The 15,993-nt window shown below is 41.8% G+C and overlaps 1 protein-coding gene across 1 annotated transcript in view; it reads left to right on the forward strand.

Moving 5' to 3' along the window:
- Nucleotides 1-13,923, forward strand: part of mrc2 (mannose receptor, C-type 2) — a 47,030-nt gene extending 33,107 nt beyond the window's left edge. Inside the window, exons 12-29 of the mRNA XM_079564345.1 lie at nucleotides 1,079-1,299; nucleotides 4,523-4,665; nucleotides 4,767-4,863; nucleotides 6,033-6,159; nucleotides 6,282-6,314; nucleotides 6,434-6,600; nucleotides 8,178-8,346; nucleotides 8,478-8,620; nucleotides 8,692-8,800; nucleotides 9,405-9,571; nucleotides 9,645-9,753; nucleotides 10,170-10,405; nucleotides 10,727-10,889; nucleotides 11,590-11,739; nucleotides 12,436-12,549; nucleotides 12,906-13,082; nucleotides 13,403-13,426; nucleotides 13,533-13,923. Coding sequence (XP_079420471.1) covers nucleotides 1,079-1,299; nucleotides 4,523-4,665; nucleotides 4,767-4,863; nucleotides 6,033-6,159; nucleotides 6,282-6,314; nucleotides 6,434-6,600; nucleotides 8,178-8,346; nucleotides 8,478-8,620; nucleotides 8,692-8,800; nucleotides 9,405-9,571; nucleotides 9,645-9,753; nucleotides 10,170-10,405; nucleotides 10,727-10,889; nucleotides 11,590-11,739; nucleotides 12,436-12,549; nucleotides 12,906-13,082; nucleotides 13,403-13,426; nucleotides 13,533-13,753 — 2,570 coding nt within the window. The 3' untranslated portion in view covers nucleotides 13,754-13,923. The remainder of the gene's footprint in view (nucleotides 1-1,078; nucleotides 1,300-4,522; nucleotides 4,666-4,766; nucleotides 4,864-6,032; nucleotides 6,160-6,281; nucleotides 6,315-6,433; nucleotides 6,601-8,177; nucleotides 8,347-8,477; nucleotides 8,621-8,691; nucleotides 8,801-9,404; nucleotides 9,572-9,644; nucleotides 9,754-10,169; nucleotides 10,406-10,726; nucleotides 10,890-11,589; nucleotides 11,740-12,435; nucleotides 12,550-12,905; nucleotides 13,083-13,402; nucleotides 13,427-13,532) is intronic.
- Nucleotides 13,924-15,993: the final 2,070 nt, after the last annotated feature.

The raw sequence follows: 15,993 nt of genomic DNA on the forward strand, positions 1-15,993 counted from the left end.
TAGTCTAGATTTTGGTAAGATGAGCGACAATAAGGTTCTGCTGTTAAAGGGGCTGGATGCAAGTTGGCCATTTTATACTCACTACTGCCACCTCAGGCCATATGTGTAACTGCACCTTCTATATTAAGCTCGTGCATGACGGCAATTCGGACCTTTTTGAGTGACAGTGCAGGATTTTAGAGGCAGTTGTTGTGAATCGGTCTGGGCTCATTCTACACATTAGGACATGGCTGGAACATGTAGGGGAGAAAAATGCTTAATTTTAACATTTTTAAACTCTTTATAGTCCCTTTAATGTGTGACAGGAAAAATATATATTATTATGAAAAAATAAAGCTGTGGCTCAGGTCTCACCCACTGACCTACGCAATTTCGTTGTACAATTGTCTAAGGATAAATCAAGCACTTACTTATATTTAAAACCATAATGGGAAACACTCCAGCTTATATGTTGCCACATCATAAGAGCAACGAAACTGCTGTAAAACTGAAAACATACACAAACATGCTGCTGTGCTATTACTGCTCAGGGTTAAGGGTTTCTTTATTATTGTCCCCTTAACTGCCACTGGGGCAACCTGTAAACATTGGCAATGCCTTTTTTTTCTTCTTTGCTATGGGTTATGAACATAAAGCGTTTGGAAGACGACCTATCATACTTAATCTAATGTTTGGCTACCTGTCGTCAAAACAAAGCAGTAGCATCTCTATGGAGAAGAGCTGGTGATCCCACTTCCTTTTTAGGTATTTTTCACACATAAATGCACCCCGAATGGCACGTTGCTTGCATTTTTACATACAGCTGTATGCCTTTTAAGGAATATCTGTCTACCGTTGAGTTACTTTTATTTTATTAAGTCAAAACACCTGTGAGCTACAATTTGAGGAGTAGTAAAAATAGATCTTACGCATAATTACACTATAATTACGCTCATTTAGTTTCCTTGGTTTCAGTGCAAACAGGATATTTATTTCATTATTTGGCGCCCCATGTGAAACTCAAACATATGCATCTGATGAATTACTTTGCTAAGACAGTGATCCAATTTATAACCTGCGTTTCTTGTTCTAATTTCAGTGTCGGTGAGCGGTGGCGGCTGCGTCTCCATGGTGACGGGTATTGCCACGGGCCTGTGGGAGGTGAGAGAGTGCACGGCGTCCAGAGCCAAGTTCATCTGTCGTCAGAACCAGGACACCTCTCTGAGCCCCGAGCCGCCCGCCCCCCAGCCCACGCCCAGCCTGAGCGGGGCCTGTCCCAGCGGCTGGAAGAGCGACAACAACCTGCGCTACTGCTACAAGGTACAAGGACGGGCAGGAGCGGAGGGGAAGCTAATGTTTGTGGGACACCGCACTAATGGTTTGATCTCTTATCCCCGTCTCTTAGCTCATTTTCTCCAGTTCAGCTTTATCCAAATCTTAAAGCTTCTTGATTGGAGCCTATAGGCCAGTGCAACACCTCATTTGAAAGCTAAGACCGACAAAACTGATCTTTTTCCTCGTTGCTGCCATCACTTTTCAAGTTTTATTTCATCGCATTTGTTGTGACACATTTTTGTCACATTTTCGTCAATTTTGTGTAAATTTTGTGTACATTTTTTGTCTCTTTTTGTCACTTTTTTGTTACTTTTTGTACATTTTTTGTCAATTCTTTGTTGCATTTTTGTCACTTTTAGTCACATTTTTGTCACTTTTTTGTCACTTTTTTGTCACTTTTTTGTGGCATTTTGTTATTTTGTGTTGTTTTGGGTAAAGCCAAACTGGGAAAATGTGCTCTGTTCAAGAGGTTAGAAACAACTGAACCTGGGTTGCCTTAAGTTTAATTTGCTAAGCCTACACTAGCGCTAATTAACACTCAGTTGGGAAAGATTCTGGGAATAGTGGGAGTCGGTGGACCTGTTATGTTTATTAGAAAACTAGTTTTAGCTATAGGATCCTGAAAGACTCATCAGGTTTTTGGTTAATATCTAACTGTTGGGACATCAAAATACAGGCTCAACAAAAACTGGCATCAACTCCACAATCAAAAATGATAATAAAAGGGAACATATTTAGGTTTAGTGAAAGTCCACTAAATCGACACAACTGGATATTTCTTGACTTCACATCACCCCTGACCTCCATCTGAAATTATGACTCAAATTTTCGAATGTTGTGAAAAACTTTGATTTATTGTTAGTAGCAGTGAAAACTTCCTTCAACTCGCTAATGTCAAACATGTGCTGATATGATTGCATTTTAATATCGTTTGTGAAATGCAATATTCTCTCAGTTTTGTATTCCAGTTTTGTATTGTATTGGCCATCAATATTATAAGAACATATAAATACTTGCTGCTTGGCTTTACAGAGAAACTTGAACAAACAGCAGTGTGTGTTAGGAAGTCCGTCTGTAGACCAATAAAATAGTCTGGGATTCAGAGCTGTGTGTTGGAGACTGGAGACTGAACCACATCAAAGCGCTGCCTCAGATTGAGCTGTTGGCTTCGGCCGTTTGTTTGATGTGCAACCTTTTCCATTAATGGTAGAAATGTAGAAAAACAGGCAGGCGTGCGAGGGACTGAATTCTGGGCTCGGTTGCTCTTCACACTTTGTTTGCTTTGATAAAAATATCAAGAAAAATGTACACAGAGGCAGAAAATAGAAGTCGGTTAGGTTGTTTGTTGATATTATTCATTGAACAGTTTACTAGGGCGGCGGAATTTATCAAAATTATGCAATAGGAAAATACAATAATTGTTTGATAACATAATCTTCATCTCATACAACAAAAACACTCTGTCTCTAAAGGGTCTTATACAGTGCATGAAACCCACTAGCCCTGTAGTTAAGAGCTCTGCAAAAAACGTGAACAGCACCATGAACATATTTTGGGTGCTGACCAAAGTATTGCCCCCCAAAATGCTTTTTCTGTGCTTATTTACTATCCATTAATACTGAAATAGATACAGACGGCATCTCTGGAATCGTCCATATATGGTCATGTTTGAAAACAGTTAAGGGGGAAATAATTTGGAGAAAAATTTAAACTTTCTCTAATTATTCAAAAACTACTTAAACAAATGCTGAATTATGAATATAGTTTTCTACTAAATAAAGATACAAAGTCATGGAGAGGAGCACAGCCCATAAATACATAAAAAATGGAGAATGCTAACATGATACATGTTAGCATCGTGCTAATGCTGACGCTTCCTAGCACTAGCTAAGACTGCCGTTTTTTCTACTAAACAATCTGCTGTGAATAAACATCCATATGGACCCGATTTAGACTTGACTTTATTTATGTGTGATAAATGAGTTCATATTCCACCAGAAACTGGCTCAAAACAGTGGAAAATTGTGTTTCCCAAAAGATTCTGTTTTCCCCTCGGTGAGGCCACGCCCCCTTCTATGACGCGATGCCGTCTGTATCGATGCGTAAACCAGTGGTTCTCAACTGGTATAGCGTCAGAAACCACAATCACCCTGGGATGACAAGCCGTGACCCAAATACGACATAGACTTGTAAAATATAATGTAAAATATTGTCTTTTCCTCAAAAATTAACCGTTAAATAAGCCTAAAAAGCTGAAATTATGATTTGAAAAAAAAAAAAAAACAGGCCGATAACAGTCATTTAAACAGACTCAGGTAGTGATTCTATACTTTTTCTGTACATACAGTGGGGAAAAAAAGTATTTGGCCAAAATCCAATAGAATGTCTATGTGAAACTGACCAAATACTTTTTTTCCCCACTGTACATGTTAAAGTAATGTTTTCTGGGAAAGGCGACCCACTCCATGACCAGTTGAGAAACTATCCACCCCAGGGTGCGGCAACACCCTTAGCACCCTGGGTTCCCATGGCCTTGGTTCTGAATTGCATGCTCAGCTGTTCGTTCTTCAGCCTTCCCTCAAATGTTAATGATCCCTCGACATATCAAGAAAAACATTTTAAAACGTACTTCACATATCTAATCATAATTGCAATACTTTGATGGATTTTTTCTGAAATCCTGCAGCTCTATTTTTACTAGATCTCTCATACAAAAAGGTGCATACTTGTAATTTCATGAAGAGTTGTGTATGCCATCCTCACCGTTCAAATGCAACGAAAAGTGGGACACGGAGGGACAGACGTGAAGCTTTATTTATTTATTTATTTCTAAAAGAGAAAGACAAACAATTTCCTTTGAGGCTTATCTCCCAAAACAGAGTAAGCAAAAGACAGACAACAACATAATTCTAAACCAAATAGGAGCCAAAACCTGTACACCGCCATTCAAACGTTTGGGGTCACTTCTTAAACACAGTCTAGACGTTGTTAATGTGTTAAAGGGTAATTGATGAAAACCATTTTGCAATTATGCTACCACTGCAGAAAACTGTTGATTAGAGAGACTATAGAGCTGGCGTGGGTGGCCTTATTTTGTCACTCAATTACACAGGGCATTATCTAAACATGCTGGAAAGAGGCCTGAATGGCTCTGTGGTGCAGTCGAAAAAGGCACAGGCGGTCCCCATAATTGCAGCTGTATGTGCAGGTGTTCCACTCGTCCCACATGGAGCAGAGGCTGAGCTGGCTGCAGGCGCACTTGTTCTGTCGCAAACAAGGGGCCAACCTGCTGAGCATCGTCGGCCCGGAGGAGGAGCAGTTCGTCATGCAGGTCCTGAACGAGGCCTTTGGGTGAGAGGCTGGTTCCTGGTTTCTTTCACCAAATCAAAACCATTTAGCATTACAATGTTTCTGAAAATAAATGCAAAATTCAATCATTTTCTTCATAACAGAGACTCTGAGGATGAGGAGCATCGTTGGTTTTGGATCGGGCTGAATCGAAGGAACCCGATGGACAACGGCAGCTGGAAGTGGAGCGACGGACTGGCTGTGAGTGACAGGATTAGGGCTGTGGTTTATGATGCTGATACCTGAACCAGAACCCAGAACAATAATGTTTGGAAGATATGCTAATGTTCTATATCGGGTTCATCTCCACTGTCAAGAAATGTGGAATAATGTGGGAAGAATTTTTTGGAAGGAATTGGAAGAAATTGTGGGGGAAAAAAAGAAAAAATGGGTGGAAATGGGGATATTATTAATAATTCAAAAATGAGGGAAAATATTGGGGCAAAAAAGAGATGTTTAAAAATGGACAAACAGGTTAAAAAAAAAATTGGGAAAAGAAAAATGGGGAAAAATAAGAAAAAAAGGAAAAAAAAAAAAAAAACTGGCAAAAATTGAAAAAAAAAATCAAAAAAAGTTTTGAGCTGAACTAACTTCATTTTATTCTGTCCCTGGACCAACAGCATCAATACTTGGTTATAAAGATTTCTTTTCAGTAACTGCTTTCGATTCTTTTGTTTTTTCAGTAAATGCTTATTTGTACAACCACACAAAGTAATGTTCAGGTGTTAGTCCTTCCTCTTCCTCCTGCGCAGCTCCCTCCGCTCCACAACCGTCTTACATCATCTTCTGAGAAGAGCTTAGCAGTTCTTCTCCAGTGAACGTCCATTAGCCTGAACAATAATTGGGACAGAAGGCATGTGTGCCTTAGCTTTGAGTCTTGCCCGGATACCTCCTCCTTTGCCCGTGCTTGTTCCCTGTTGTGCCTCTTGTGACGCCTCCACTGTGCTGCATGTGTGGGGGCTCTTGGAGCCTCTTCAGTGTTTCAGAAGAAGAAATTTCAGAATCAGAATAGTATTTATTGCCACGGTTTGAGAACAGGTTCACAAACTAAGATTTTTTCTCGGTACAATCGAGCAACTTTAAACACATAACTCAGAATTAAGATAAAAATAAGCTATAACAACTTTAAGACTATAGACCATCAAAGACTCTCTGCAATAAACAAATCAACCGATCACCACAAAAACCTGGCAAAGATGTACAAAAGTCTCCGGTAAAACAATGTGGAGCACAGAAACCACAAATGTAGCTTTTTTTTCCCCGACACCAAACTAGTATAGTTTAACAGTACCTAGCCCTAGACAAGATACTGTGGTTCCTATATAAATCGACCCACATGTTCATCCACCAAGATATTTCTCTGTCTCTAGGTGACGTATCAGAACTTTGGCCGGTACTACAACATCCGCCCGTGCGCTGCGGCCAGTCTGGGCACAATGGCGTGGCTGGCCATGCACTGTGACACAGAGCTGGACTGGATATGCAAGATTCCCAGAGGTACTCTCCACAAACTAGTATATTTATCCTTTAAATACCACCCCATAACCCCGGCTTGAGACCCTCTGCTTTATCTCTCTGTCACTTCTCACCCTGATATCCCTCCCTTCTGTGTTTATTAGGGAGCGCAGAGAAGGAGCCGGAGCCATCTGAAGGTCTGCGCTGTTTTCTTTGAACTTTTTTCTAATCTCTTCGGGGGGATTTATGATGTAACCCTCTCGTTTGGTCTGATCATTGTCTCTGTCTCTGCCTCGCCTCTGCTCTGCGCTCCCAGGGGCCAGTTCACCGGAGTGGATCGGGTTCCAAGAGGCGGAGTACAAGTTTTTCGACCATCGCACCACTTGGGACCAAGCCCAGCGGATTTGCACTTGGTTTGACTCGTCACTGGCTTCGGTTCACTCGGCCGGCGAGGAGGCTTTCGTGGCCAGTACCCTGCAGAAGGTGAAGGCATGATAGTTTTGTGTCGGAAGTACATTTTTTGCAAAAAACAAAGACTAAACCAAGCTATAATCAGGAATAAGACAACACCGAGCCATGATCAGACAAAGTCAAATATGAATTGGATTATACCAGGTTACACACAAAGAGAAAAACCAAGCCAGGACACAGTAACTCATGCCCCTATAGGCCTTAAGCAGGTGTCGTAGCAGGTGCCGTAGCATGTTGCTTTTTTTTTACACATTTATTGTCCGTGAGAGTAAATGCTACACTGACAGAAAAGACAAAGGGAGAGAGGGATATTGTACATCCAATTACATAATGGAGATAATGTTTTTCACTCAAACTTTGCTGCAAACACTGCTAGAGTGGTGCTAGCCCGCAGTTAGCTTTACCCGTTAGCCTGTTTGCTTCTTCTTCGTAATTCTATTAGTGTGCATTGGGGCCTCCGACCCAGTGCAGGAAAGTTGCAAGTGTGGTTTTCTGGCCAGAGACACCGGGGGAGATGAAACCCCCCCCCCCCAGTCATCCCATTAGCAGTTGTATTACCCCAAGAGGGACTAAGTTAGGGCTTTACAATGCCTTTACTCGAATTCAGAATCGCTAAGACAAACCCAGACTGAAATCCAGTGGCTTCACAGCTAGAAGGTCCAGGGTTCAATTTCCACCAGGAGTCCACGGAGTCTTTCTGTGTGGAGTTTGCATGTTCTCACAAAACAAGGTTTTCTAGGTAATAATATTTAAGTGTGGCTGCAACATGCATTATCCCTCGTTTTCCAAGTTACCACCTTATTTCTAATTTTTCACACAAAGTAAGTTGTGTTAAATTGTATTTCGTGTTTATTGTTGGACATTTCAAACAAAGCTTTACGGTCATTTCAAGCTTTAGATTTATTCTGTGGCATTAAAAGGTCTTGAATAATATCGTTTATCACAATATTTTCCGGCCTCAATATATGGAACTTTACCTCTTACCAAGTTATTATTGACACTTTGCTGGACGGTCATTTGCACTGAAGCATCTGGAAAAATGTTTAAAACTAACCTGTTTAAAATCCGGAATAAACCACGTCTTTTTCCCGGACACGTCACGGTGCAGGGCAAGGCATGCCATCCGAAAATGAGTATCGCTTTGTGAGCCTTCATTAGTTGTATTTTGGCAGGAACTAGAGTTTGATCAGGGATAAACTCAGACATACCTAACAAGCTCCAACCTGCTGCTAAAGGTCATTACTGATGCTCCCGTCTATGACAGGCACAGCAAGCACAACTATTCTGCAAAATGACATTCCCCTTAAAAACAAATAAGCTCAATACTTTCTCTATGGGTCAGTTGCCTTGTTTTGTTACATTTCACTGCATTGCATCTAGTAAATGGTTGCCTTATGTAAAACCAATACCTATATCCCAGGGGCACTTCAGAATAAGCCAAAGTGTTATAATTACCATTCAAAGACATGCTCGTACTGGTGAAATTGCCCACTTAAAATGATTCTTGTTGAGGAATAAGAAAGTGATCCGGCGTCATCGAAGTATGAGCTTTTTTCCTCATATGCTCACCCTCTTCTTCCTCCTTTCAGATGGTGAAGGCAGAGGGCGACAACTGGTGGCTCGGTATGCACACGTACGAGAACGATGGCCGTTTCCGTTGGTCTGACCACTCAGTGCTCAACTTCGTGTCCTGGGCTCTGGGGAGGCCACACCCGCTCAGCCGCGACCGCAAATGTGTTCATATCTCAGCCAGCAAAGGTATTTAATCCATGGAGTGTTGAGTTTAAAACTGTAAAATGCCATGGCTGATGTGTCCAAAGGTATTTTCAAAACCTAAAGAATGCACAATATAATAAAACCTTTAAATGTAAAATGTGCATGTACTTCAGGTGACTGGTCGGATCAGAAATGCCACTCAGACTTGCCCTATATTTGTAAAAGGGTCAATGTCACCGGGACCATTCCCCCCACCCCGGCATCGCCTCTCCCTCAGTCAGGATGTCCCAGTGGGTGGTCGGCCTATCAACATAAGGTTAGGGCTTGTGCATTCATCAGACATACAGTGACATAATAGACCATCGCTGACAGCTGTCCTTCTCTTAGTGCTTCAGAATATTCGACCAGGTGAACCGGATCACGTGGTCAGGGGCCAAGCTGAAATGTGAAGCTAACGGCGGTGCCCTGGCAGTGGTGTCCAATCATTTGGAGCAAGGTAAGGGTAATTGATCAAATGAAAGGTAGCGTTTATAGGAAGAGGACTTAGTGGTTTTAAAGGCTCTATAATTACTTCTTCAGAACTTGGGTTGTCTCAAACTGCATGTGTTGTCTACATGTTTTTACTACTGTATTTGTGAACATGTCATTCCTCATGTGAAAGCTAAGAACCCCATTGAGTTGTGGCACAATGTACAATTTCCCTCTATCCCTTTGTCTTTTCTGTCAGTGTAGTATTTACTCTCACAGACAATTAATGAGTAAAAAAAAAAAACATGCTACGACAGCTGCAGTGACGCTTGTGGCCTCTAGGGGCATGGGTTTCTTATTACTGCTTTAACTAATAACTAATGGACGTTGTACTAGCAAAAGGTTATTGGAGACAGGTCTGGGGATGTGGATGTAGGAGACTGTTTATTTTCTCTTTCATTACCAAACGCCATAGGACATGGCAACCCAAAGTTTGTCCATTTTTATAACTTGCGAACTATGTTTTTATTCTGCATACCTGTGTCACAGTTTGGAAACCACTGCAATACAGATTAAGTTTTTATGGAGTATTTTAAGCATGACATGAAACACCTGTCCTTTTCGTCCCGCAGCCTTCGTCACCACTCTGCTGTTCAACACCAGCATTGACCTGTGGATCGGCCTGACCTCGGACTCGAAAGGCCAGTTCCAGTGGGCACAGCCGGGACTCCTCAGCTACACCAACTGGGCGCCCGGGGAGCCTCTGGACAACAGTGGGCCGCACCACAACAGGACTCCAGTATGGAAATAAAAGTCATTTATATTTCATCATCATAAAAAGCATGTTCTTATTACTTTACATACATTTCCAGGGCAACTGTGTGACAATGGTGCACGGGAACCCGCAGAGGAACACTGGGATGTGGGCGTCCCGGGCCTGTGAGATGGAGAATAATGGGTACATCTGTCAACGGAAACAAGGTGCAAACCTTTTTGTTAACCGCATTGGTCACAATTCATTATAGTCCACTTCCAGGCCTGCAAAGGGAAAGGCTTTCTAGGGTGATTTCAAAGTAGCTAACTGAGCAATTGGTTGTCATTTAAAAAAATATGTGTTTAATGCTTTATACTCTCAGAAATAACCAAAAAAAATACATTTTTATGGCCGAACTAACTTGCATATTTTCAAATTACCATGGGTTTTTGTTTGAGACTGTATTATCACACTATGTTTAAATTTAACCATCTTCTTAATCTTGCAATATCATTTAAGATGCTTATACAGGGCCATAGTAGATTGAAATATGAGTAAATGAATGAGTTTAAGCTTAAACTGCACCAATATAATTTCCATTCTCATGTAGTTTGAGAGTGAATGACTTCTTGTCCCCCTCCAGACCCTGGCCTCCCCCCGGCCCCTCCTCTGATCCCCTCTCTGCTGAAGCCCGTGGACCTTGGTGGCCTGTCCTACCGCGTAGTGGAGAAGAAACTGGACTGGACCGGAGCGCTGCACCTGTGTGAATCGCTGAACGGGACTCTGGCCTCTATCAAGGACCCGTACGAGCAGGCCTACCTCACCCTCCTCATCAACAGCCTGCGCCGGCCCGCCTGGATCGGCCTCTACAACTACGGAGTAAGGCGGGATTGATTCTGTTTTTGTTTTCATTTTGGTTACTACACACATTAAGCAGGACTAGAGCAAGACTAAACATTAGAATCCATCGTGAACGGCGCGACAGTTTGAGCTGTAGAAGGCAATAGTTTGTCTTGGAGTTGTTTGTCCATCTGCGTTTCCATCTGGTGCACTGTCACAGACCGATTGATAACATTTGCAAACTTCACTATAAACACTTTTACTATGAAAAAGCCATCTGGTTAGATCCATTTTCTATTTTGCTCTGTATTATCTCGCAGTGCTCTTTGAAATTTATTAAAAGTGCATTGGCATTTCCAGGGTCGAAGCTTCACGTGGCTCGGCGAAGCAGAGGGCTCATATTCAAACTGGAAAGACGGAGAGCCCAGCCAGTCTGCGGGGTGCGGTCACATGACGACAACCGGCCAATGGGTGATGACGCCGTGTGATTCAAAACTCGGGGCCGCTTTGTGCCAATTAGGAGGTTTGTAAACTCAAAGCCACGCATTAGTGTTTTACGGCGGTTTGTTGCAACGTTATACCTGGAATGTTATGGTGTGGTTTTAAATAATATTATTGTAAATTGTTATTCTGCACTTTAACCAAGAGAGGTTGGACCAATTGACTCTGTACATAACTTCAAATACATAACAACGCCGCCCAAGAAAGGGACTTCCTGTTTCGATCCAGTACGCCAAAATAAAAGCACCATCTTATTCATTATATTCAGCAGTTCATTAGTTCAACATTCTTTCTGCCTAACTATTAACAGACAAAACACTTAAAATGTGTGTATTTAATTATTTTCTTGTAATGTACCTGCTAAACTAATCAAAGAGACGAGCTGTGTGCTTTTATTTTGGCTTGCTGGATCGAAACAGGAAGTCACTTCTTGGGCGGCGTTGTTATGATTTGAAGTTATGCACAATTGCACTTTGACAAATGAGTGAAATGCAAGAAATAGTCTGTATTTAAAATAGATTTGTTTGGGAAAGTACTTCCCTCAGTGGTAGGCGGTGGTCGGAGGGTCCCTTGGCGTAGATTAGTGCAGCCACGATTCTGTCAGTCAACCCCAAGGGCAACTGTGGCTACTTATAGCTTACCACCATCAAGTGTGGAATGAGTGGGGAAAAAATGTGGAACTTTGCTCTACAAATAAGTGTCCCTCCTTCCCCTCCCGACAGATGAGCCAGTGGTGCATCAGTGGGTCTACCCCGGCCTGTGCCCTAAGTCTGTGGGAGAGTGGGCCTGGGTGCCCTTCAGAAACAACTGCTACGCCTTCAACCTGCAGCACCTGAGACTGCAACAGGACGCTCGCTCCTCCTGCAGGAAAGGTAACGGCAACAGCCATTTTATTAGTTAATAGTTACCGAGGGCGGCATGGTAGTACAGCGCTAGAGGGTCTGGGTTCAATTCACACCTGGATGGGGCCTTTGTGTGGAGTTTAAATGTTCTCCCCGTGTCTTCGTAGGTTTCCCTAAAACTGAAAACATGTACAATAGGCCAGGATGAATGCGAGTGTGTTTGAGAGTGTGCATGGGGGACGACGGATGGAAATTAGCCCAAGGCAACAGTCCGGTGTGGCTTGTTCATTAGCATGCACTGTCCCTGCCAAATAAACCAATAAACAAACAAGTTAGTTGAGTTAGTATAGGAAAATAGTAACAGATGTGGTCTTTTTTCCACCATCTCTAACATTACATTACTGTTTCTAATCTCAAACTCAAAACCAACATTTGAAAACTTTTAAAAGAAACACCATTGAGAGCACGTCTTTCAAATTGGGGTCCTTTTGCTGCTGTCAGAATGTCCTTCAAGGTCTTTTCATTGATGAAACTGCTCTTGAATGTTGTTCACCACTAACAAATCTTTGTTCAGATGACATTTTGAGATCTTGTTTTTTTTCTCTATTGTAATGTTTTCAGAGGAAGATAAAAGATTTTTTATTAAATTGTGCAAAACCACACATTTCTTTCTCTTTGCTGATTTTGTCCCCTTGGTCTCTGTGTCTGCCTGCTCTTTGTGCGCAGTGGGGGCCGAGCTTCTCTCCATTCTGGACGAGACAGAGAACGAGTTCATCTGGGAGCACATCCAGAGCTACGCGGAGCAGGCGCACGGAGCCTGGCTCGGCATCAGCGTCAAAGGTCCAACATTTTCCCCACATGGTCCCTCCTTCTACAGCAGAACTGTTCAACTTCAGTATCTGCTCTTGTTGTCACAGTTCAGACATTACAAAACTGTCAGGATGAAGCTGAGTAAAAATGTCATATAACACACTGTACACAACTGGGTTAGATGAAAATGTCAACTTAACTTTCCTAAAGATGAGTACAGTCTCTTTTATAGTGAAATAAATAATACATTTATACATTGTGTTTTATGTAGCTTTAGTGAACATAGCAGAGTCTAAAGCCCACCCTGTTCTATTATTGATCTTACATTGCTTGTTATGACATCCCTCTTGTATTTAATGGAGCTAATAGATCTCTTTCTCATCTAGGTCGGGGTCTGGTGTGGAGCGAAGAGGACACGGAGATGAACTACTCAAACTGGGAGGCTCAGGCGTTTTCGGTGCTGTCTCCAAACTCCTGCTTCTGGATCCAGAGCAACAGTGGGCTGTGGAAGCCAGGCTCCTGCAGGAACCGCACACACGGAGTCATCTGCAAGAAGCCGCGGAGTGAGTGAAGTTTGATAACACAGTCATTTGAGTTTGAGTGCTTCATATCATCACAAAAAAGTAGATCTCAAACTTATTATGTCTGATATGTACCTAGCCCTACATAAGACTCACTGAAGGTGCTTTTGAACACATGTTACTTAATTACTTTTGATTGTACGATTGTAGCAGAAGACTAGACTAGACTGGCACGCGATGAAAGTCAAGTCGGCCTACTTTATTTATTTTTATTACTTATCAAAAAAGGGAAAACATAACAGTACATAATGAGACATTTACACCTAACTCAACTCATTGTGTCGTGTCTTCATTATTTCCAGGCGCCGAAACCTCAGCTTCAGCATGTAAGTTTACAAAAATGCTCATTACTTTTCCATCTTACGCATCTCACGACCCTTTAGCCGCAGACTGACTCGCCTCTCTGTTATTTTCCCCTCTTTCTCCTCTCAGTGGAAGGAGACCACCTGCCCACCCTGATCGTCGTCATGGTAACGGGCCTGGTCCTGGTGGTGTTGATCGTCAGCGTGATTTACCTGTACCGGCGCAGGACTGTGGGGGCGCGGGGGTCGTACGAGGGGGCGCGCTACAGCCGCACCAGCTCCAACTCAGCCGAGCAGGCCGAGAAGAACATCCTGGTGTCGGACATGGAGCTGAACGAGCAGCAGGAGTAGCACCAAATGTCCACCCTTCACAAGGTCACGCTCACGTGACTTTAAATGAAATTATAAAGAGCCTATTGTTTAGTATTCAGATGGAGGGCAGCTAGGAATTCTATGATGCCTGTCGTATTGCACATATTTAGACCTGTCCTGTGGCTAATGTCTCTGCAATAGAGCGCTAAAGTGATCGCTAAAGTGATCGCTAAAGTGATCGCTAAAGTGATCGCTAAACTGGTTCCAAAAATTCTGTTAATTCTTTTAGACCAAAACATAAATACATCTTCATGAAGGATGGTGGAAGCTAACTACAAAACGCACAATTCGACTCTATTTTTTATTATATAACCAGAAAACTTAACTTTCTCCCATCACGCCACCATTACTTTAAAGGGGCTAGATGCAAGTTGGCCGTTTTATACTCACTGCTGCCACCTCAGGTCATACGTGTAACTGCACCTTCTATATTAAGCTCGTGCATGACGGCAATTCGGACCCGAAGTAACAACTTTTTGAGTGATTTTAGCGGCAGTTGTGGTAAATAGATCTGAAAATAGAATAGGCTGGAGCATGAAGGGGGAGGACAATACAATAATTTTAACATTTTAAACCCCGTTTAGTCCGTTTAACAAATGCTAAATAACCAATTTATTTTTCTACTTAAGATACAGAGAGAAGCAAAGTGGTTCAACAGCCCATGAACATCAAAAAACTGACAATGCTAACCATTAGCTTCATGCTACATATGCTACCGCTAGCAACAAGTGCGTTTTTTTTTTTTTTGCTTCTACTGAACAATTTGCTGTGAAAAAACATCCATAAGGATCCGATTTTGGCTTGACCCTATTTGTATGTGATAAATGTGTTTATAGTCTGCCAGAAAACGGCTAAAAATTGTAAAAAATTATAATTCCCGTAAGAGGCTTTTTTTCCCCTTGGCTAGACCAATCAATCAATCAATCAATCAATCAATCAAAGTTTATTTATATAGCACTTTACAGCAACACCAGGAGGACCAAAGTGCATCACAGAAAGATAAATACACAAAATGATTGCATTCTAGACACAGTTCAGTGTGTTCTAAGTATTAAAAGCCAGTTTGAAATCTATGTATGACGTGTTGCCGTCTGAGTCATACTTCTTTAGAGTTTTATTAGCCCCTGCCCTCCATCTGAAGTTTAGACATATTCCAATTCGAAACGCTGACCACAGCCCACTCCTCGGCCCCGTCCCGCAACCCAGCTGCCCCGATCTAGACTGGGACTGAACCAGGAGACTGAAGATTTGGAAATACTTTGTACACAATGTGGCATTTTTTTATGTATAAAGTTGTTTCTTGAAGCCAAAAAAAAAAGTGGATTATAAAAGTGAAAGAAGTCTGTGCAGAGCGCAGCGAATGACTATTGAGTTTTTTTAAAAAGTATTTTCTAAAGTTTTACAAGAAAGTTTGGACTATTTTTCCAGTTTTCTTAAAAAAATGCTCTCTTGAATGCCATAAATTTATACTGTGATTTTACCTTTGTTTTTTGCTGGAACACAATTTCCTGAAAAGCGTCTTTGTTTTGTTGTATTTCATGCAGACAAAGACGAATCAGGTGCAAAAAATGGTTACGAAAAAGTGAAATTATTTTGAATGCAGTTCAAAAAGTGAAACACAAGTCGACAGATTCGTTTCAGACACAGTGAAGTATTAGGCTATTGTAGCTGCATTTCACTTTGAACTGAACTACCTAAATACTTTCCCTTTTTCACAATTCCTTGTTTTTTCCATGCACATTTACGGTACATACTTTCATTTTAACAAAGCGAAAACTTGATTATTTTTTTTTTCTTTCTTCGTATTTGTCAGTATTACTTCGACACTTGAGCTGCGTTTTGCTCCTGTTCTCACTGAGACACAATGTGGATGTTGTGGGTAGTGCGTTTCTTTGTCCCCGTTGAGAAAGAGGGACACGTCAGCAGCAGATGTTTAGTGACTTTAGGTGGAAGGTGTCCAAATGTGAAACTTGCCAAATGAGGGACAGTGGTGAACCCGGTGGCTCTACACGCTTTCATTGTGCACATAGGATACATTCTACTTGATCTGTCATCTGTCATCTTCCTTTAGCTAGTTTAGATTGAGGACATCCCACAGGAAAGGTTTGTTGATTATGGCGCACATTCGCTTGGGCTTCGATAAACTTCTGCAATGTTACAATGTAGTTATTTCTGCCCAGTGTTGTGTTATTTCTTCACTATAAGATTTTGTATGGATG

The sequence above is a fragment of the Gobius niger genome (genome assembly GCF_951799975.1).
Source record: "Gobius niger genome assembly, chromosome: 10".
In the NCBI taxonomy this organism is placed as follows: domain Eukaryota; kingdom Metazoa; phylum Chordata; class Actinopteri; order Gobiiformes; family Gobiidae; genus Gobius; species Gobius niger.